This window comes from Littorina saxatilis, linkage group LG11 (genome assembly GCF_037325665.1).
Source record: "Littorina saxatilis isolate snail1 linkage group LG11, US_GU_Lsax_2.0, whole genome shotgun sequence".
Lineage (NCBI taxonomy): Eukaryota > Metazoa > Mollusca > Gastropoda > Littorinimorpha > Littorinidae > Littorina > Littorina saxatilis.
Window position 1 is genome coordinate 22608980 of NC_090255.1, and position 21875 is coordinate 22630854.

Below are 21875 nucleotides of genomic sequence, written 5' to 3' on the forward strand. Positions count from 1 at the left end.
ACTCAGAAACTTCTTTTTATCTCATTCATCATGGTACGGTTTAGAGATATGTCGAAAGTCTCGTTAGCCAAGTGGGTCTCCACCATAGCTAGGCAAGCTCTTGGCTGGTGGCAGAGTCAGGCAGGGAATGTCAGGGCAGTCTTGCCCTTTACTACAGCCAGGCCTCATGAGGCAAAAGATTGGGCTTCCACTCTAGTTGATCTTCATTTTAATCTCCTGGCGGAAGTTCTTGAGTCGGCTTACTGGCTTTCTTGAAATGTTCTTCATTGATGTCTTTCTCAGGGTTTTCTATGCCTTGATACAGGATGCGTTTCTGGGTTACCTGCTCGGGTAGAGGCAGGACAAAATCTCGATTCCTATTTGGGTAAAGTGCCCTCCAACCTTTAGTAGCAATCTGCTATATGTGAGTTGGGTAAGATATGTAATTTAATTAAAAATTTTAGTAATAAATTTTCATTTGATTAATATACTTACCCAACTCACATCGTTTATTCCCTCCCGCCTCCCCGCTGTGGGGTTATATATGTCTAAAAAAGAAGTGAGTTGGGCTTCGTTTTAGAATGATGCATATGGCGGAGTATGCGCGCGCATACGGAAGGCAGCCTCGTTTCCGGGCTGGCCTAGACACCCTTACGGGTCTCGGTCACTCTTTTTTAGAGGCGTCTTTCTTGTTACCAAGGGGACGCGTACAGCGATACCAGCACTGAACCAGGGTTAATTGCTATATGTGAGTTGGGTAAGTATATTAATCAAATGAAAATTTATTACTAAAATTTTTAATATCTCCCCCCCCCCCCCCCCCCCCCCCCCCCCCCCCGTGTCACCACAGTAGCATTCTGCCAGAACTGCTGATGGCTACTAGCACCTTAACATGCATACACCTGTGTGTCTCATCTAAAGTCGGGGTAAATCCTGGGAACATGCACTTAATGGCTTTGCCGTGAGGGTGTAAAATTTGAATTTTTCTCAAGACCCTGTTTTCTTAAATTTTCTGTTCCTTTAAACAGTATTTTATTCGTAAACAGACACATGATAATATAACAACATCATTAAGAAGGAGCACAACAAGTTTAAAACTTATGGTACATTTTCTGTTCATAACCTCTGTAATTTTACTCCCATTTTAAGACTCCCTCCATTTTAAGACTCCCTCCATTTTAAGACTCCCTCCATTTTAAGACCTAATTTTCTTAGATTTGTGGAGGTGTTAAAAGGTGATCGACTGTGCTTTGACAGACACAGCACCCTGCTGCTACACACCATGTACCGTCACCTGTCGGCGGAGGAGCAGAAGGAGGCAGTGACCGGCCTGGAAACGCTCACCTCCAAGTGTCAGGGGACGCCGCAGCCGTTGTCAACGGATACTGGTCTGATTCTGCCGCCTGTTCACCTCACAACGCTGCCCACTGTCAGGTGTGTGTGTGGTTCGAGGCTGTTTGAGGGAGGGTGTTTCGTTCACACTGAATTTACTGAGTGTGAAGTGGTGAGTGAACTAGCCTGGGGTGATTTTTGAATGATGCGTGTACATTAGACACAGTGTGTGTGGTTGTGGGCTGTTTGAGGGAGAGTTTTTTGTTCTCAATGAATTTACTCAGTGTAAAGCTGAACTGAACTAGCCTGTGATGTGTAAAGGGAGGTGAGTATTTTGTTCTCAGTGAATTTACCGAGTGTAAAGCCGTAACTAAACTTGCCTGTGATGTGTAAAGGGAGGGGAAGTGTATTTTGTTCACAATGAATTTACTCAGTTTTAACACTTTCGTGACGGGATGCGACTATATTAGTAATAGCGCTGCAACGCCCACGGACGGGAAGCGACTATTTTAGTATTAGACATACAAGGTACACGACTCGTGATTGCTTCCCGGTTTTTGAAGCTTGCAAATAAATTGAGTTGTTTCCCTTGATACACTTGGCGTCCCCTTCTGCCATTTGCAAATCCGCCTGATTTGTGTGCGTTTTTGAGGAAAAAAAATGAATCAAAGGCGAGCCTTGTCTCGGGAGGAGATTCTTCGGATGTTGGACCTAGAGGATCCCGTAGAGCATGATTCGGACGTATCGTTTTCGCCTCACGAAAGCGATACAAGCAGTGAAAGTGAGGAAGAAACAGTCCCGTTGTTGCTAGTACGAGTCGGCAAACTACACGTGGTTGGCGGTGATACTGCTAGACGAACATGTATCTCGGAATCGTGCAGGAGCTATGGGGGCGTGGCAGCACTGATAACAATGGATGGCTGGAGCCTTCAAATCCTTTTGGAATTGTTCATAGGTGTACAGTTGGTACTTTGTTGTGAAAATGTGACTTATATTCAATATGGATTACCTAGACATCATTTGGTGAGTGTTAGATCTACAGTTTTGTTTCATTTGAGTCAGGATGCTGTGAGTGAATGCGTGATTTGCTTGTTTTTTTCTTTGTACTGTCTCCTTATTTCTGTGTACAATGTTAACAATATTTCAGCTAATTCATAGGTTTTACACCTTGTTTGGTTATAACATTATTTATAATACTTTCTGTTAAAAAATAACTTTTAAAAAAAGCAGTAGAAAATAAAACACACACAAAAAAACGTTAAAAAACACAAATTATCCCCCTTTCACCCCCCTTTCACCCCCCTTTGCTAAAACAAATCGCGTGACAAACTTATAAATAGCACGACTGAACTGGGCATCCATTTTTGAATTAGTACACACAATTTGGTGGTGATTGGACTTAATTCAAGCTTGCTAGACAGATTTCTTTACAGTTACTGATTTTTGGGAAGTTTCTTGGTGGCAAGCTTGGGCAGGCAGGACGTAAACGCCGTGGCAGTGCTAGTCACAATAGTGTTAAGCCGTAACTGAACTAGTCTTGGGTGATTTTGTGAAGATGGGTTCAGAACATGCATATGCATAAACACAGTGTGTGTTTGTTGGCTGTTTTAGGGAGACAACAATTTAAAAAAAAATTTTACTAAATATAAATCCGTAATTTAACTTGCCTTTTGGTGTACATACAGCTTTTTGTGTGCAGTGCAATTCTGTGCAAATAATGATTTTGGTGTTGCAAAAGGGAATAGACAAATTCACACAAATGTCACAAGATCCCTAAAGAAATGGTGTTCACTTAGCTCCCTTGTCCTGACAAGTAAGTTTCATTTGGGCGCGGAAATAGCTCAATCGGTAGCTGCGCTGGCTTCAAAACCAGTTGTTGCTATCGGCGTGGGTTCCATTCCCACGTTCGGTGAGGTATTTATTTCCCAGAGTGAACTTTGTGTAGACTCTCCTCGGTGTCGGAACACCACCGGGCATATGCATGCACACAATAAAGAACCCAAGTTCACAGCGAAAGTCTCGGGGCTTGGAAACATGAATACCCGCATGCAAAACAAACAAAAAATATGGTAGTGCCGTAATGTATGGCAGCTCGCTTTCCCCAGAGAGAAAGCAAACTGAATTTCCATGAGGTTAACCTCACAGGACTTTAAACAATATGATGCTTATCCTTAATCTTATCCTAATCCTAATTTCTTTGATGTTCAGGTCTTTCAAAGTGCTGAGCCCACCCCCTCACCTGCGAGCGGTCAAGTTGTCGTCGCTTGAAGATTCCACCAGTAGTATCTTCATCTTCACCCCTCTGTTGCTAGGCAGTTCTGACAAGAAGGGCAACGCTACTGATGTTGGTAAGTTTTTGTGTGTTTTAGTTTGCTTTCTTCTTCTCCGACGTCCTAAGTTATGAGTATTCATGAGGTTGTTGTGTCATGTTGTACTTTGAAAAACAGTGTGATAGTTGGGTGAGCAAATATTTGTTAAGCATGCCAACCAGAAATTTGGCTTTAAATTTGTCATACTACATTTTGACAAGTGATTGATTAGATATATACTCAAGAATTGACGTGCATACAATGTTTGGAGATTGCATTTCTTTTTACGCAGAGACAGACACTGCTGTTCTTCCTCATAACTTTTTTGTAACTTTTTTATTTTTTAATTATTGGTGAACAGTTATTATTATAATTATTATACAGGATCACCACCATAAACTTATAGCTTGTTGTGGATCCTAAACATGCTACTTATATATTATATCCATAGATTGTTGAATAAAACACTGTTTAAAGCAACAGTTATTATTTATCTGTTGATACATCATTGTCAGTGTCAGTGACGGACGCAGTGGCGTGGTGGTAAGACGTTGGCCTCCTAATCAGGAGGTCGTGAGTTTGAATCCCGGTCGCTGCCGCCTGGTGGGTTAAGAGTGGAGATTTTTCCGATCTCCCAGGTCAACTTATGTGCAGACCTGCTTGTGACATAACCTACTTCGTGTGTACACGCAAGCACAAGACCAAGTGCGCACGGAAAAGATCCTGTAATCCATGTCGGAGTTCGGTGGGTCATGGAAACACGAAAATACCCAGCATGCCTACTCAATAAAAGCGGAGTGAAGCTGACTATGCTCTCAGAGTATAGTGTGGGGAACCCAAATGGGCAAACGAGTTCACACGTAACCAGACAATTCTGGAACGCTGAAGAAGAATAAGTCACTGTCAGTATGTCACAGATTGTGTTCTTTGTTGTTTCTCTTGTTGTGTGTGTATATATATACACTGTCATATTGTTTGTGGTGTTTGTTGTTGCAGACTTCAAGTGGGTGGCAGAGGACATGTGTGAGGTTCAGCTCCAGCTTGTCAACCCTTTATCTGTGGAAATGCGCATGCTCTATTTGGTGAGTCACAGGGCTGTGTCAAACTTAAAGCAAAGAAATTGTACAGCAAGGCCAGTTAAGGGATTGGTAATGGCTTTGTTGAAGCAACGAAAATTTACTGCAAGGCCAGTTTAGACATACAGTGGTACCTGTGATGAAAGGACACCCTTGGGACCAGCCAAGTGTCCCTACATTGCAGGTGGCCTGTCATGACAGGTATACTTTGGTAGCGATAGTATAAAAAGGGACAAGAGAAGTACGTGCCCTTTGAAGGGAGGTGTCCTCTCATGGGAGGGTCCACACATCGCAGGTACTGCTGTGGGTAATTTTGGATATGGCTGCTAAGGAACGGTAGGCATTAGATATAACTATATCAAAGCTCATTGCAAAGTTCATTGCAAAATGTTGCTTAAAGGCCAACATCCAAAAGAATTTTTCTCCTGGAGCGACCTAAACTTGAACCCGTCGCTCTTCTTGCATGTCTGTTTACTTCGTGTTGCACGCAAAAATTGCGCGACTTCCTTGCCGCGTGGATTGACGAAGCTGTTTTATTCTCGTGACTGAAAACACTGCAGTGCGTGCAGTTTTATTCTGTGGGTTCGACAGATCGGTCCAGTAGTTTGGTCTCAATCGCTCTACACACACGCACACACACACACACACACACACACACACATACACATACACACACTGGCACACACACACACACTCACATACACACAGGCACACACTAGCACACACACACACACACACACACACGCACACACACACACGCTCCGCTTTTTGTCCCCTCTGCCTCACTGATTTGGTTTTGTGTTTATTTCGTAATTATTTTGTTAGTAAATAGTGAACATTGCTTCAATGCCGAAGCAACAAACATCATTATTGGTTGTAATTTGCTACCAATTTTAAAACCCGACTATCGTATTACATAGTAATTTTGACAGCAGTTCAAATGTGTACATTTACCAGTTCCATTCAGCAGACTTTCAGGTCTTTGTGACTGATTTCTGGCCAGGAATTCATCACGCTTTCTGTTGTTCATTCGTTTCCTGTGACATTGATCAGCAAACCAGCAAAGTGTGTGTGTGTGTGTGTGTGTGTGTGTGTGTGTGTGTGTGTGCCATTGGTTATATCGGTTTTTGTTGTTGTTGATGAGTACGTAACAAAATGTAGTCAGTATAATTATATACGTTTGCACCATACCTCATCTCCCGTGAAATATCAACAGAGTTCGAAGTTTCAGTTTGTCAATCTGTATAGTATGATTTGTTTTCAAATACGTTTTGTCTTTCTTTCCTTGTCCCGGTTTGTTTACAGATCATCGTCATTTTTTAATCTCGGAAGATCTAACTAGTGTTCTGAGCATCGCCTAAGTAGACATCAACAAGCATGTACATACTTGAATGATCTTGCCGTTGTCTATCTTTTGCGATATCATGTCCATTTCCACATCGCAACATTATTGAATATTTGTACCAGTTTCAATTTGTCTGATTCAAACTAGATGTTGAATGACACAGAAATAAAACGATTTCTTCGTGAACTTCAATTTAATATATCAGGTGTACGATACATCTACACAGTTGTGTGTGTGTGTGTGTGTGTGTGTGTGTGTGTGTGTGTGTGTGTGTGTGTGTGTGTGTGTGTGTGTGTGTGTGTGTGTGTGTGTGTGTGTGTGTGTGTGTGTGTGTGTGTGTGTGTGTGTGTGTGTGTGTGTGTGTGTGTTCTTGAACATAACTACACCCATGTGTTTATGAGTTACATAATTATATATATGCGTTCAGTCAGTCTGCATGTTTCCTTTCACAAAATAAGACACAACATCAAAAATGAATACAGATTTGATCTGCAAGGAGGAAATATCAAACCAACCCACACCCCAAACCTAAAGCAGCTCATGACAAACTTTTGGTACACACTTTGCAAAATAATACTCTAATTTCTAACCAGCTGCATTACACGCTGCCAACAGAGAGAGAACAAGTCGCGTAAGGCGAAATTACAACATTTAGTTAATCTGTCGAACCCACAGAATACAAGAAACTAAGTCCATCTCACGATGAACACGAGCCGAAATCATATGCACTCGACTTATGAAATAGAAAGAAATCAAATACGACGAAGAGAAGAAAAAGTTTGAAAGTACCATTGAACTTCCATGTCGGCGTGTGGCTGAGCTTAAAATAGGAATGTTGTTGCAATCTGTTAGGCACTTTCCCTTTTGACAGGTAGTTTTTGCATGTACAGCAAAACACGGCCTTTTTTACAAATCCTAAAGACTGTCGGAAACTTCGCATGCTCTCTTGTGAACGCCATGTGAAACATTGATTCTGAAACAAAAATCTATGGCATGAATGACAATGGAAAGACGGTCTCTCTCTGATTCCAAGTTCATAATGACAGTTATAAAGTGCTGAATTTAAAAAATCTGTAGATGAAGTAAAATCATTTGAATGTTGTCTATATCATTATCTGAAAGAATGCCAACTTCCTTTGAAACACCAACATTTGTATGGAAAACTTCTGTTTCTGTCATCTTTGATTTCATTTGACAACTTGGACTGATGGCATCTTCCAGAGATATATCCATTACTTTCAACTTGCGCCTCTTTGTATTCCTGTAAGCCTGCCACTTATTTATAAAAAGAAACGTTTGATACTTTTACCAAACAGTTAGTATAATGCACGATTTACCTGTATTCGTCTTTAAATTCTGCAAGACTGAAGCGAAAGAGGTCTGTCTCAGTTTTGTCGTCAGTTTGTTGTGTACATTTACACACGCACAACGAAGAACACATGCACAGGCCCGGGGGAAGCTCTCCTTTCTTATGTCCGACGATAGACGTATACATGTAGTTTACATGTTTATTAGTCATCTATTTGATAGATTACGTGTATGATATGACGGAGAGTCGCATCGGTTTGATGCTGTGAACCCAACCGTGGCTGTGGCTGTCGTTTGAAGTAGCCTACTTCTTTATAAAGATTCATTTACATTCTACTTCTGACCAAGGCATGTTTGGTACCTACTGAATCCTTGTTGCGTGTAGTTTTACGTGGCACGTTGCCCAAAGTTGTATTCTTGAGGAGCATAAAATAAAACGTGTTACAAAGTTATCTCAAAACTCTGCAGTGACTGCTCGCGCAGCAGGTCAGCTAATTATAGCACGCAGCCTCCACAGACAGCTTTCGAGCCGAGACCATATGAGTCGCCACTCCTGCGGCTCGTCAAAAACTGCACGCACTGCAGTGTTTTCAGTCACGAGAATAAAATAGCTTCGTCAATCCACGCGACAAGGAAGTCGCTCGATTTTTGCGTGCAGCACGAAGTAAACAGACATGCAAGAATAGCGACGGGTTCAAGTTTAGGTCGCTCCAGGAGAAAAATTCTTTTGGATGTTGGCCTTTAAATATTCCTCTTTTTTTTTTAATGTGCCAAAAGCATATTGCTGCACAAAGTAGGTCTTGTTTTATGTCAATCTACAGAAATCAATGAATGTCGGCGAGACCCCTGGCATATATATTTTAACACTGAAATGGCAAATAAAGAAATGTTTAGAGAAGGAAGGAAGTTTTAATTTGATTTTTTGTATATATTTGTGTATGTGTGGATACTGTTTACATTTATTTTAAAAGAAAAGATTTTCAGATTTTTATTCATGCAAAGTTGCGTGTGTTGACACATATTCTTGCCTGCGATTCCCAGGGGCTGCTGACGGAAGGAGTGGGGGTGGAGGTGTTTCCTTCCAGCCCTTGCATCCCCCCCAAGTCCTCACCACTGACGGTCAAGCTGATGACCAAGCCACAGGCCCCCGGTCAGCTCAAGGTGCTCGGTGAGTCATGCTTCACATAGAAGGCACGGCACACGGCTGTTCCTGGCATGCTTTTTAGTGCGAGTTAAGAATAGCCACGGCAGAGGGAATCATTAGGCTACTGACAGCTGCAGCCATCACACTGTTAAACTCACTTGCTTGTTATACCCAAATGCTTTCGCGCTACACCGGGAGATAGTACTTATCAGTGTATGGCACTGAGTGAGTGAGCGGCCGCTGTGTTATCTCTGCTGTGGGGGAATGACATTCACTAAAATAAGGGGCCCGGTAGCTCAGTTGGTAGAGCACTGGACTTGTGATCGAAAGGTCGCAGGTTCGAATTCGGGCCGGGACGGACACGGGTCAACTTTATGTGCAGACCCAGAGACGGAAGCCATGTCCCACCCCCGTGTCATCACAATGGCACGTAAAAGACCTTGGTCATTCTGCCATAAGTGCAGGTGGCTGAATACACCTAAACACGCAGACACCTGGGTAGCGCGACTCCGTTGCTGCTAGCTTTCCACTGGGAGGAAGCGACCCGAATTTCCCAGCGATGGGACAATAAAGTAATGAAAATGAAATGAAATGAAGCTCAAGCCAGCCTGTAGCCAAGGAGGCAGAAATGAAGCCCTGTGAATATCCGTGGGCCGAAGAGATTGATTGATTGGTTTATTGTTGGTGTTTTTTGTCTCAGGTTCTCTTAGAAAATGTAGGTCCCTTGTTCATTTCAATGCTTTGTATATATACTCTCAGGTGCCAGGAGACTGGTTCCAAATAACTCTCACTTACTGTCGTATGCATTTAGATAGCTTACTTCCCTTTGTTTATCAGATCTTGGGTTTGTTTGTTTGTTTGTTTGCTTAACGCCCAGCCGACCACGAAGGGCCATATCAGGGCGGTGCTGCTTTGACATATAACGTGCGCCATACACAAGACAGAAGTCGCAGCACAGGCTTCATGTCTCACCCAGTCACATTATTCTGACACCGGACCAACCAGTCCTAACACTAACCCCATAATGCCAGACGCCAGGCGGAGCAGCCACTAGATTGCCAATTTTAAAGTCTTAGGTATGACCCGGCCGGGGTTCGAACCCACGACCTCCCGATCACGGGGCGGACGCCTTACCACTAGGCCAACCATGCCGGTATCAGATCTTGGGTTCTCTTTTCAAGATGTATATAGTTTGTATAGTAATAAATTATTTGTATGCGTGTATTTGCTTGTTTTCCTCAGGCTACACTAGCCAGGTGTTTGGTGTTGCCAGCTACTGTAAGCTGAAGGACTTGACGTGAGAAAACACACAAAAAGCAAAATCCCCAAGAATAGAGTTACGCCAAAGTTCCACGAAGACAAAATGCAGCTGAATGAGTGGGCACAGACTTGCAGTTACATTTTAAGCCTTGCGTTCTCTTTTCAAGATATGTATTGTAGAATGCATGTATTTGCTTGTTTGCCGCAGGCTACACTAGCCAGGTGTTTGGCGTTGCCAGCCACTGTAAGCTGAAGGACCTGACCTGGGACATTCCACCTTTCTATGACATCGAGGTGGTGCCCGCCCTGCCCCAGGTGTCGCTCACCTGCTCTCTGCCCAAGGCTGCCACCTTCGCGTCCACGTCATTACCCGATGGGGCGACCGTTGTGGCCAATGCTGCTGCCCTACTCTATGCTGGCCAGAGGTACTGGACTGTGTTGCTTGTGTCATTTGAAATGGTTTGTTATGATGTTCTGGATATACACTGATACCTGCGATGTGTGGCCCCCCCTTTAAAAGGACACCTTTTATTGTCCCTTTTTCTATTATCTCTACCAAAATGTACCTGTCATGACAGGCCGCCTGCAATGAAGGGACACTTAGCTAGTCCCACGGGTGTCCTTTCATCACAGGTACCACTGTAATACGTTTAGCATTTTTTTATGAAAGTGTGGCATTTTACACAGATCAAGACAGCCATTGTTCTACGAAACAGCGCTGTAGAGATGTGTGTCGAATGTTATATTTTGATCAAAATGCAAAGAAAATGTAGCATTGTATGTGTCGATCAATTTTATTTAGAAATGCCTTTATTTTTTACGATTGAACGCACACAAACATGCATTTTTTTAAAGTCTCGGCCAGCTGCATAAATCTGAGTTTTAGTCGGCCTCTTTAAATTGTTACATAGAAGGGAAATTTAATGTTTAAATGATACACAAAGAACTACTATGATAGGAATCCACATTAGGTTGTTGTGGACTTTTTTTTTCAGCGCAAGCTTTATTTCAGTCGGTCAAGAAAGAGATAATGATTATGTACGATGTGTGATGTTTTCAGCCAAGATGTTGTGGTAACATTACACAACATCAGTGCTCACCCAGTCACGCATCTCGCCGTCAAGCTGGAGACACGAAATGAAGCAAAAGGTAGGCCGCTGTGAGAGGTGAACATCATAGACCAAATAGCCTGGACCGCCAACTCGTCACGTGACCCTTTGAGGTTACGACGCTCGACTTTCAGTTGCACGTCGCGTCCGGTTTGAAAGGCCAGCGATTCGAAGACAGTGAAAAGAAAGCAGGCTCCAGTTATTTGTGACAATGGGAGGTGACAATGAACTGGATTTTCCCAAACTCCAAACTAAACTTAACAAAACTCATCGAAAAACATGTTCCATATGCACTTTTGCTGAGTTTATTTTAGCATTTTCAGAACTTACCTCGGCAACTTCGTCCATGTTTACAATCGACACCGGATATCACGTCCCCCTTATTTCTGAAAGGCTTGTAAGTGTAGGTTCCTAAATGCGAGAGGCCGCTACCTCATAATAGAGAGAAAGAGCGGAGAGAGAGCTAGTTGGCGGTCCAGGATAAATGGTCTATGTGAACATGTAGCTTCAGTTTGTTTCTTCATGCAATGTACATGTTACTGTTTTTGTGTGCGAAAATACCAGATAAGAAATCGTCAATAGATCGGTCCTACCAGTTTTGGTTGGATTATCAAATCATATCAAATCAAATTTACAGGTGTGCGCATCAAAGTAAAGCTACTGCTTTGTCACTATAATTGACTGGTTATTGTGATCAAATAAAAAACCCATTCTTGGTTATGTATATATTCATCTTGCCTTTTTGTCAATAATGGTTTACAAAATAGCTTGAACGAACTATGCTCTTGATCAACACGTTCTTAATCATAGTGTTGTTGACAGGTCACATCCATGTGAAGTTTTTCAAAGGCAAATGTTTTTCTTTTTACATTTAGTCAAGTTTTGACTAAATGTTTTAACATAAAGCGAGGAATCGAGACGAGGGTGTGCTGTCTGTGTTTGTGTGTGCAAGCGCTACTGCGCTATACTGGCTTGTCACTTTTTGCACGCTTTGTTTGTGAAAGATTTGCCTTGGTTAAGGGTCTCCGGGAATCGACAAAGCGATACGTATTGTCTTGGTAGAAAAAAATGCAGTGCATTAGTTTAATTCTGTGAGTTCGACAGATGTTTGACTAAATGTAGTAATTTTGCTTCAAGCGACTTTTTTCTTCTTCATCCTGTACTAATGTTTCACTCTTGTGTGTGCAGAGTCTACAGACAAGATGTTCCAGTGGAGTGAGGAAAACGTTCAATCCCAGTTACCACTGCAGCCAGGGGCACAACTCTGTGTAGCCTTGTGTCTCTACGCTGCCAGTGACTTCCTCTTGCCTCCTGTTACCTCCCCTGGTAAATGGAGTGGATTATTGTATTTGTGGAGATGTTTTAGGCTGTGTGTGTGGGTGTGTTTGTGTGTGTGTGTGTGTGTGTGTGTGTGTGTGTGTGTGTGTGTGTGTGTGTGTGTGTGACTATTTTAATCAGAAGATGAATGTGGGAGGGGGAAGGTAACATGGGGGGGGGGGGGGGGGGGGGCGTTGCGTTTCGTGCTTTGTTGTTATCTTTGTTATTGCAAATTTCACATGCAGTTAAATTTCTATTAATGTTAGTGTGTGCTGCAGATTCAATGTGTAATTCTGTTTAATTCTTCTTTTATTTGATTCGTTTTGTCATATTCTGCATGTTCTTTGTTTTCCAGACGCAACCTCATCTTCAATGTCTAGTCGCTCGCACACAGAAAACTCAGAGAAGGTGAGTTTCAGGCTATAATCCGTCTCTTCTTTAGGATTTTCCGTCAATTTCAAAGCCTCAGCTGAAAGGATTTATTGTTGTTTTTCTTGTCAAAATCAGCGCTAAACAACAAGTATAAACCACAACCTTGCTCCCCATTAGTACTTGGAGTTTGTTTGTTTGTTTGTTTGTTTATTTGTTTGCTTAACGCCCAGCCGACCACGAAGGGCCATATCAGGGCGGTGTTGCTTTGACATATAACGTGCGCCACACACAAGACAGAAGTCGCAGCACAGGCTTCATGTCTCACCCAGTCACATTATTCTGACACCGGACCAACCAGTCCTAGCACTAACCCCATAATGCCAGACGCCAGGCGGAGCAGCCACTAGATTGCCAATTTTAAAGTCTCAGGTATGACCCGGCCGGGGTTCGAACCCACGACCTCCCGATCACGGGGCGGACGCCTTACCACTAGGCCAACTGTGCCGGTCAGTACTTGGAGTAAAAATGGAAGTTTGAGAATGCACAATGTATACCCATGATGGAAGTGGTGCAAGTGTACACTGGAGGGGTTTGTGTTGTGGTTATTCATACCTGTGAAATGCATGTTTCTAGTCTACGATGACTCACGCTCTGTCTCTCCTCAGACAGTGAAAACAGAGCTATGTATGGAGTACACAGGGGTTCCAGGTCTGGAAGCAGGATATGTTTTTGGCCTTTTGTGTGTGTGTGTGTGTGTGTGTGTGTGTGTGTGTGTGTGTGTGTGTGTGTGTGTGTGCACAGTTTTTGCTAGCATGTAATGCATACACAAATTTAAGTGCTGTCTATCTATTGACAGGGTACACAGACAGTGGAAATAGTGATAAGCCTGGAGTTCAAACTGGGCCCTAAATGGCGGGGTAAAAACCCACTCGTGCAAAAAACACAAGTGTACTAAGGGAGTTCCAGGCCATGAACGAAAAAGAAGAAGAAACGGGACCCGGGTTAGGAAGCGGGATACGTTTTCTGCCTTTTGTGTGTGTGTGTGTTTGTGTGCACAGTTTGTGCTAGCATGTACCCAATTAATATAATTCCCAGTAAGGTCATATATTGTACTACGTTGCAAGCCCCTGGAGCAATTTTTTGATTAGTGCTTTTGTGAACAAGAAACAATTAACAAGTGGCTCTATCCCATCTCCCCCCTTTCCCCGTCGCGATATAACCTTGAACGGTTGAAAACGACGTTAAACACCAAATAAAGAAAGAAAGAATTAATATAATTTGTTGCTATCTCTTGTGAGGTACACAGACAGTGGAAGCAGTGGTAAGCCTGGAGTACACAGGGGGCCTGGATCGAGATGTGGGATACGTTTTCTGCCGTGTGTGTGTGTGTGGGCACAGTTTGTGCTAGCATGTAATGCATTTACCTATTTTCTCTTGACAGGGTACAGACAGTGGAAGCGGTGCTAAGCCTGGAGTACAAAAAGCGGGATATTTTTTCTGCCTTTTGTGTGTGTGTGTGTGTCTGCGTGCACAGTTTATTGTAGCATGTAAGACATTTACTTGTTTTTTCTGTGGACAGGGTACCCAGACAGTGGAAGCGGTGCTGAGCCTGGAGTACACGGGGGGCCCTGGGCAGGAGGCGGGGTACTGTCGGCGCTGTTCTCTGGCCCTCACTGTCGACGTCCTACCCTCGCTCTACATCACAAACTGGGACGCCTTGCCCGCCAACAGGTAGTTAATCACTTCTCTGTCTCTGCTTCGTATCCTCGTTTTACCCCTGAAAGCGGCATGTGGCTGCCTGAATGGTGGGGTAAAACCAGTCATAGAGGAAAAACTCACTTGTGCAAAAACATGAGTGAACGTGGGAGATTTAGCCCATTAACAAAGAAGAAGTATCTTTGTTTTTGTTTTTTTGTAATCAGAGGTTAGAAGACTGTGCACATTAGCCTTTTGAAATGAAACAAGTCAATGCTTTGTAAGAAGCGTATGGATGTGCAAATACTCACCCTCTCTGTGTTGTTCTTAGGCCTCAGTTTTAAGTCACTGACGGACGCGGTGGCGTGGTGGTAAGACGTCGGCCTCCTAATCGGGAGGTCGTGAGTTCGAATCCTGGTCGCTGCCGCCTGGTGGGTTAAGAGTGGAGATTTTTCCGATCTCCCAGGTCAACTTATGTGCAGACCTGCTAGTGACTTAACCCCCTTTGTGTGCACACGCAAGCACAAGGGGGGTTATGGAAACACAAAAATACCCAGCATTCCTACTCAACGAAAGCGGAGTGAAGCTGACTATGCTCTCAGAGTATAGTGTGGGGAACCCAAATGGGAAAACGAGCTCACACGTAACCAGAAAATTCTGGAACGCTGAAAAAGAAGAAGTCACTGACAATTGTTTGACATCAGGCTGGTCAACCGTCTGTTAATTTTGACATGTAGGAGGTGACTAAGTTGTTTGTTATTATAGCCAGAACATTTGGATACATATTTCAGTCTAGGTCCAACTGACATATTGTCCTCTGAGTCTGGGAACGGCACTGCCCACACCAGGACCATAACCAATGAGATTTATGTTGTGGGTAAGGTAAGGTAAAGGTAATCCCATAACCATATTTGATCATAGGGGAGCGAGATGTTAAAGATTTCAACTTTTCTTGGGCCAGGTATTGAGGGCGAAGCCCCTCTCCCTCGCTGGCTTTGCTGGGTGGACTGTAGAGCTGGGTGGACTGAAGAGCTGGGTGGACTGTAGAGCTGGGTGGACTGTAGAGCTGGGTGGACTGTAGAGCTGGGTGGACTGTAGAGCTGGGTGGACTGTAGAGCTGGGTGGACTGTAGAGCTGGGTGGACTGTAGAGCTGGGTGGACTGAAGAGCTGGGTGGACTGTAGAGCTGGGTGGACTGTAGAGCTGGGTGGACTGTAGAGCTGGGTGGACTGTAGAGCTGGGTGGACTGTAGAGCACAGAAAAATCGGATTTTTGTATTCGCCTCGGGTGAAGGACGAATCCACGACCTTCAGCGTGAGAGGCAAGCACTGTGCCACTCCGGCTCTATGTTATACAGCTTATTCATTTTTTGTTCTTATTAATTATCTGTGATGAAGAAAGAACTGAGCCCTCAGTGCAGTGTGTGTATTTACAGCGGTCACGACGTGTCCCTGGTGCTGGATATACTCAACGTGTCTAGTCATCAGGCCGATGTCCAGTGCGACAACACGTCATGTGACTCCTCTCCTCCAATCATCATCGAGACACAGCAGTGTCGCAGGTATGGTTTGTGACACGTTAGATAACTGAATGTTTAAAATCCAACAGGTTTTGTCTGTAAGACGTATGTGCACCAGCCAGCAATAACAAAAATATGACAAACTGTTTTTGTCTGGATGATACCTTTGTGCTTGACTGACAAGTCTTTGTGTATTATGCAATAAATAACCTGACTGCGCCGTTTGCGTAGATATTTATCTCAAGTTGTAAATTTCCTTTGAACACACCTCCATAAGTTGTAGGCTTGATGATCTATTCATATAGATCTATGAATATTCCCGCAGTGGGGCACTGCGGTTATGAAATTAAAGGCCCCTCCTGTTTTTGGAACCGCAGGAGCTTTCTAGTTTGCTGTTAGGTAGATTTTTGGTTCCTCTTTCCTGTCATGCTCTCTTTTTCTTCATGAATTCTTTTCTTTTTTCTACCTTCTTGCTCATTCACCTGTATTTTTTCCAAAAATCTCTTCTCTTGCCGCTTGTTTCGCGATTCATGTATAGTTTAATCTGTTAGTGTTCTGATGTAAGTCCAGCAGTAGATAGGTTAAGCCTATTTTAACATACTGGAAACTGGTAATCTTCCAGTAGGTATTAATTTAGTTTTACTAAAGCCTGCTGGGACACAAGTAATGGGTTAGTGCATTTGTAAACAGGAATCGCTTGACAAGTGGCCCCCATTCATCCCCCCCTTCCTCGTCCTGATATGGCTCTGCGTAGTCGGCTGGACGTTAAGCAACAAATAAACAAACAAACAAACAAATCTATGAATATACATTTTATTAATCTGTCATATTCGAATAAAGCAGTGGTTAAACCAACTGATTCGAGACTCGTTAAACAGTAGGACGTTCCTCTGTGTACCATTTAATTAGAGTTTTCTCGAATCATTTTGTCGCCAGGATCGTAGTGACACTGCCCAGAGTGACCTTCCCTGAACAGCAGGAGTCGGACAAGTTTGAGTCGCGCATCCCGGTCAAGTACCGCTCATCACGGTTACCCGACTTTCACAGCATGGTGCTGACCAGCTTTGTGGATGTCAGGTGGACCATGGTATCCTTTGGCTCACATGTGTATGTATGTGTGTATGCATGCATGGTGACAAGAGAGAGAGTGTGTGCTTGGGAGCATGTAAGTGTGCGCCAGCATGTATATTTGTGTGTGTGTGTTATTTGTGTGCATGCGAGTGTGTGGATGTGTGTACTGTGAATTGATAATCGAACATGTGATTGTAGACACAGGGAAACGTTCAGAAGTATGCTGAGCTAGTGGCATTTGAAGAGGACGGATATATGCAAATGATAATGAAACAAGCATGCCTGTATTTGTGTGTGAGAGAAAGAGAGAGAGCATGAGGGAGCGCATGCTTGTATTATTTTACTGAAACTGTTTTATTTTTAGTAATAGTCAGGTTTTGCACCATCAAGTTGTATTCATTTGGCATAGTTGGAAGTGAGAGTCAGAATCCTGGTGAGCAGTGTGCATTTGACCTTGACCTAGTTTAGCCTGCAGCCAAGGTGAAGGGCAAGGTCAGTATCGACTACCTCAAGTGGACAGAAGACCAACTGGACTTCATCAGGCGGCCAGACGTCACCTGGCGTGAGTTAATTGCCTCCCTGCTTTTATTGCATGTGTTAATTGTTGACCCAGCGGAAATGTCTGTTTAGAATTCCTTGATGATATAGGATTGTTATGGTGTTTTTGTGTGTGTTTTTTCTCTCAATATTTTAGTGTTAAAAGTAATCAAATTTTGATCTTGTCCTGAGCTTTCGCTCAGTTCATGACTGTAACATGCAGTTTTTAACAGGTGTACGAATACACAACGTGAAAACTGGTCTTGAGGCATTTTATTGTAGGCTGGTAATAGACTAACTCTGGTATAAATAACTCTGTCAGGTTTGTATGGGTTGCAAAAAGGGTGAATACTCCTGCTTTTATGTTGGCAAACTTTTCACACATGCTCCTTGTTCACATGTTTCAGACACACCCCACGCTAGTGACTCGCCCATAATGTCACATGGGAAAGTTTGCCTCAATAAAAGCAATAGTATTCACTCTATCACAACCCATACTAACCCGGCAGAGTAATATCATGAACATCACCTATTTACATGTATTAGAAGAAAGACAAAGGTGGTTTTGCTCAAATATCTTCTCCCAATGCAGCGTATGGCTGCCTGAGTGGCAGGGTAAAAACGGTCATACATGTACGAACTCACTCGTGCAAAAACATGAGTTAACATGGGAGTTTCAGCACATGAACGAAGAAGACAAGAAGCTTAAGTGTCTGACTTCTTTTCTTTTTTTTTCTCTGGACAGATGTGGTGGTGAACAAGCAGCATTACACAGCCCCTGACCTCATGTCCTTCCCTTCCTCACAGCCTGTCACCGTGGATGTGTCTCTCTCTGCGGGTTAGTGTGTGTATGTGTGTGTGTGTGGTGAACAGGCAGCATTCCACAGTCCGTGACCTGATGTCCTTCCCTTCCTCACAGCCTGTCACCGTGGATGTGTCTCTTTCTGCCGGTTAGTGTGTGTGTGTGTGTGTGTGTGTGTGGTGAACAAGCAGCATTCCACAGTCCGTGACCTGATGTCCTTCCCTTCCTCACAGCCTGTCACCGTGGATGTGTCTCTCTCTGCCGGTTATTGTGTGTGTGTGTGGTGAACAGGCAGCATTACACAGTCCGTGACCTGATGTCCTTCCCTTCCTCACAGCCTGTCACCGTGGATGTGTCTCTCTCTGCCGGTTAGTGTGTGTGTGTGTGTGTTTTAATCCCTGTTTTGTTGTATTATGCTTGTATGTGTAGATGCATGCATGGTTGAGAGAGGTAGAGAGTGTGTGTGCATGTGAGCAAGTTTGAATGGGTGAGCATGTATATTTGTGTGTGTGCAGGCAGCATGCATGTGTGTGTGTGTGTGTGTGTGTGTGTGTGTGTGTGTGTGTGTGTGTGTGTTCTATTATATTGTCCCATACTGTATTGTATTATATTCTGTTATATTCTGTGTTTGACAGCAAAGGAGTCATACCAAGACGTGACCTTGACAGTGCAGCCAGGTCAAGAGGGAGGTGGGGGTGAAGGTCAGCAACCTCTTGACCCTGCCATCTACATCTGCTTAGGCTCACAAACAGTGTCCACATCCGAGGTAAGTGGCTCCGTGCGGGCTGTTTGAAGCATTAACCCCAGGGAATTTGATTGTCAGATAGAATGAGTCTCAGGACGGTCTTTCTCTTTGGACTGTTACTGCCTCTTGACTAGACTTTGCTCGTTTTATCACCTGAGTTTTCACTGAGTCATATTGTTCAGCAGATTTCTCCTGCATGGCGCCATCCGTTAACTAAAAGACCTAAAGTTGAGGATTTCTCAGGCATTGTTAAAACTAGAGCTTTGAAACTTCACACACATAATTATTTAGCAGATTTCTCCTGCATGGCGCCATCCATTAACTAAAAGACCTAAAGTTGAGGATTTCTCTGGCATTGTTGAAACTAGAGCTTTGAAACTTCACACACTTCTTTGCTTTGGTGACCTCTAGAAATGATGTGAATCAGGCTGAATCTCAACAGGGCCCAAGGTCAGTGTGGGGTTGTGTTTGTATGATGGAAAAGACAAAGTAAATTTTTCTGACATGTTTTTAAATCATTTGATCTTCATCAGGGTCAGGATCGATACCTTGCAGGAACCATTTTAGGTTATCGTCGCAACAGAAACAAGAGAGCGCAGTCCCAAAATTTAGAAATTTTGAATAATAGGAATTATTGGATCCTAGCCTTTCTTCCTATTTCTAAGGAGATCAGTTAGTAGGGTTAGGGGGGTGGTTGAAGAACAGGCAGCATCCGAGTGACACCCCCAGCCTCCCTCCACACGCAGATCCCCCAACCCCCTAAATCCTTTTCCTAACCAAATTTAAAAACAGGTTAAAATCATTTTTTTGCGCTAGTGCGGATTTCTTATTTTTAAATTTTTTTGAGTGAATATTTATTTCTTCATTTATCTATTTATATATCTGTTTATTTTTTATTTTACTGACAGCTTGAAGCCGGGAGCTCGCTCCACCATAGCTGCAGCTTTCTCTTCCTGTCCCCCGGCCGATTCCACTTCCACATCTCCTGCGCTGCACACCACCCAGACTCCATGGTCCAGACCTCCTGGTCCTGTCTTCCAGTGACGCAGTTTTCTGTCGTTTGATGACCATACTCGGCCCAAGCTTGGATGGCAGGGATGGCCAAATCTCAAACTTTTAACTTGCCAGCCGGGCTAGTAACTTCAAGAAAGTTACATGCCCGCCAGAAATTATGCTGGCCCGGTACGTACCACAGTTGCTACATCTGCAGTGTTTATATGGCTTTGAAACTCAATATTACAACCAAAAGTGTTGCATTGGACCAGAATTTTCACTGGTCAGCCAGGGGAGTTGCCAGGCGGTTTCTACTAGCCCGGCGGATTTTTAACTGGCAATCGGGCGGACGATTTGGCCATCCCTGGATGGTAGGGTAGAACCCCTGTTAAACCCAATGCCTCCCAGTACATCCTGCATCGCCCCCTAGATCATCCGCAGATCCTGTGCCAGCTTCATGACTCATCTGCCAAATTGCTTTCCCCCTTTTGTGCCAAACGACAATGTGGGTTGAGCAGAGGAGACGGAGCCTTGCTTCGTGAGATCTTCAATTAAATCTCATGGGAACTGTGAAGGAAACTCCATGATTTTTTTGAGATTGTTCAATTAAATCTCATGGGAACTGTGAAGGAAACTCCATGATTTTGTTGAGATTGTTCAATTTAATCTCATGGGAACTGTGAAGGAAACTCCATGATTTTGTTGAGATTGTTCAATTTAATCTCATGGGAACTGTGAAGGAAACACCATGATTTTGTTGAGATCATTTTGTTGAGATTATTCAATTAAATCTCGTGGGAACTGTGAAGAAAACACCATGATTTTGTGCGGAAAGCAAAGAGTTCAGCGCTTAAAAATGAGGGTTTTGTAAAGTGGAGGAACATTTACAGATGTTTTTTTCCAGAAAGTCTTAAAAATGTGGGTTTTAAAAGGTGGTGGTGGTGGGAACAGGTGGGGGTTTTCTACTGTGCTTAGTCTCAGTTTCACCCTCTAGTCCCTTTAGTCAGTTCTGTTGGTATCAGTGTCTTCCCATGCTTGTGAAGGGTTTGTTTACATAATGAAGGTTTGTGTTATTAACTTCTGTGTGTGTGTGTGTGCGTGTATGTGTGTGTGTGTGTGTGTGTTTGTCTGCCTGCATGCCTGTGTGTGTGTGTGTGTGTGTGTGTGTTTGTCTGCGTGCATGCCTGTGTGTGTGTGGAAGCATAGCCTGCATGCGTCAGTTTTCCTCTTGTGTGTTTGTCTGTGTGGGTGCGCACATGTGTTTTTTTGTGTGTGTGAGTCTGTGCGTGCATGCCTGTGTGTGTGTGTGTGTGTGTGTGTGTGTGTGTGTGTGTGTGTGTGTGTGTTAGTCTGTGCATGCATGCCTGTGTGTGTTAGTGTGTGCGTACATGCCTGTGTATTTTTAATTCTTGTCTATGGAAGAATAGCCTGCATGTGACAGTTTTCCACCTGTGTGTTTGTCTGTGTGGGTGCGCACATATGTGTTTTTGTGTGTGTGTTTGTGTGTGTACGATGATGTGTTCATGTGTGTGTCTGTATATTTCATTGTTTTTTCAACAGACAGAAGCTTAGTCTGTGTATTGCAATTGCGTATTTCAAAAGTTCCTGATTGATACCTTCCACCTCTGCTTCCTCAACCTTGCTCACCTATTTGCACCTGTCCATAATTATCCCTGGTCAGATTTTAAAAAAACAGGGCCGGAATTCCCCCCGCGGGGTTAGGGGGAAGAATTTACCCGATGCTCCCCAGCATGTCGTAAGAGGTGACTAACAGATTCTGTTTCTCCTTTTACCCTTGTTAAGTGTTTCTTGTATAGAATATAGTCAATTTTTGTAAAGATTTTAGTCAAGCAGTATGTAAGAAATGTTAAGTCCTTTGTACTGGAAACTTGCATTCTCCCAGTAAGGTAATATATTGTACTACGTTGCAAGCCCCTGGAGCAAATTTTTGATTAGTGCTTTT

General features: G+C 43.5%; 1 protein-coding gene across 1 annotated transcript in view; it reads left to right on the forward strand.

The window, feature by feature from the left end:
- The window catches only part of LOC138980032 (trafficking protein particle complex subunit 9-like), a 44431-nt gene extending 23402 nt beyond the window's left edge, over positions 1 to 21029 (forward strand). The window contains exons 12-26 of the mRNA XM_070352823.1: positions 1237 to 1413; positions 3520 to 3659; positions 4617 to 4702; positions 8391 to 8517; positions 9962 to 10178; positions 10814 to 10902; positions 12051 to 12188; positions 12535 to 12587; positions 14131 to 14282; positions 15681 to 15806; positions 16701 to 16851; positions 17304 to 17397; positions 18118 to 18210; positions 18810 to 18940; positions 19828 to 21029. Of these exons, the coding sequence (XP_070208924.1) occupies positions 1237 to 1413; positions 3520 to 3659; positions 4617 to 4702; positions 8391 to 8517; positions 9962 to 10178; positions 10814 to 10902; positions 12051 to 12188; positions 12535 to 12587; positions 14131 to 14282; positions 15681 to 15806; positions 16701 to 16851; positions 17304 to 17397; positions 18118 to 18210; positions 18810 to 18940; positions 19828 to 19983 (1930 nt within the window). The 3' untranslated portion in view covers positions 19984 to 21029. The remainder of the gene's footprint in view (positions 1 to 1236; positions 1414 to 3519; positions 3660 to 4616; positions 4703 to 8390; positions 8518 to 9961; positions 10179 to 10813; positions 10903 to 12050; positions 12189 to 12534; positions 12588 to 14130; positions 14283 to 15680; positions 15807 to 16700; positions 16852 to 17303; positions 17398 to 18117; positions 18211 to 18809; positions 18941 to 19827) is intronic.
- The last annotated feature ends 846 nt before the right edge of the window (positions 21030 to 21875 follow it).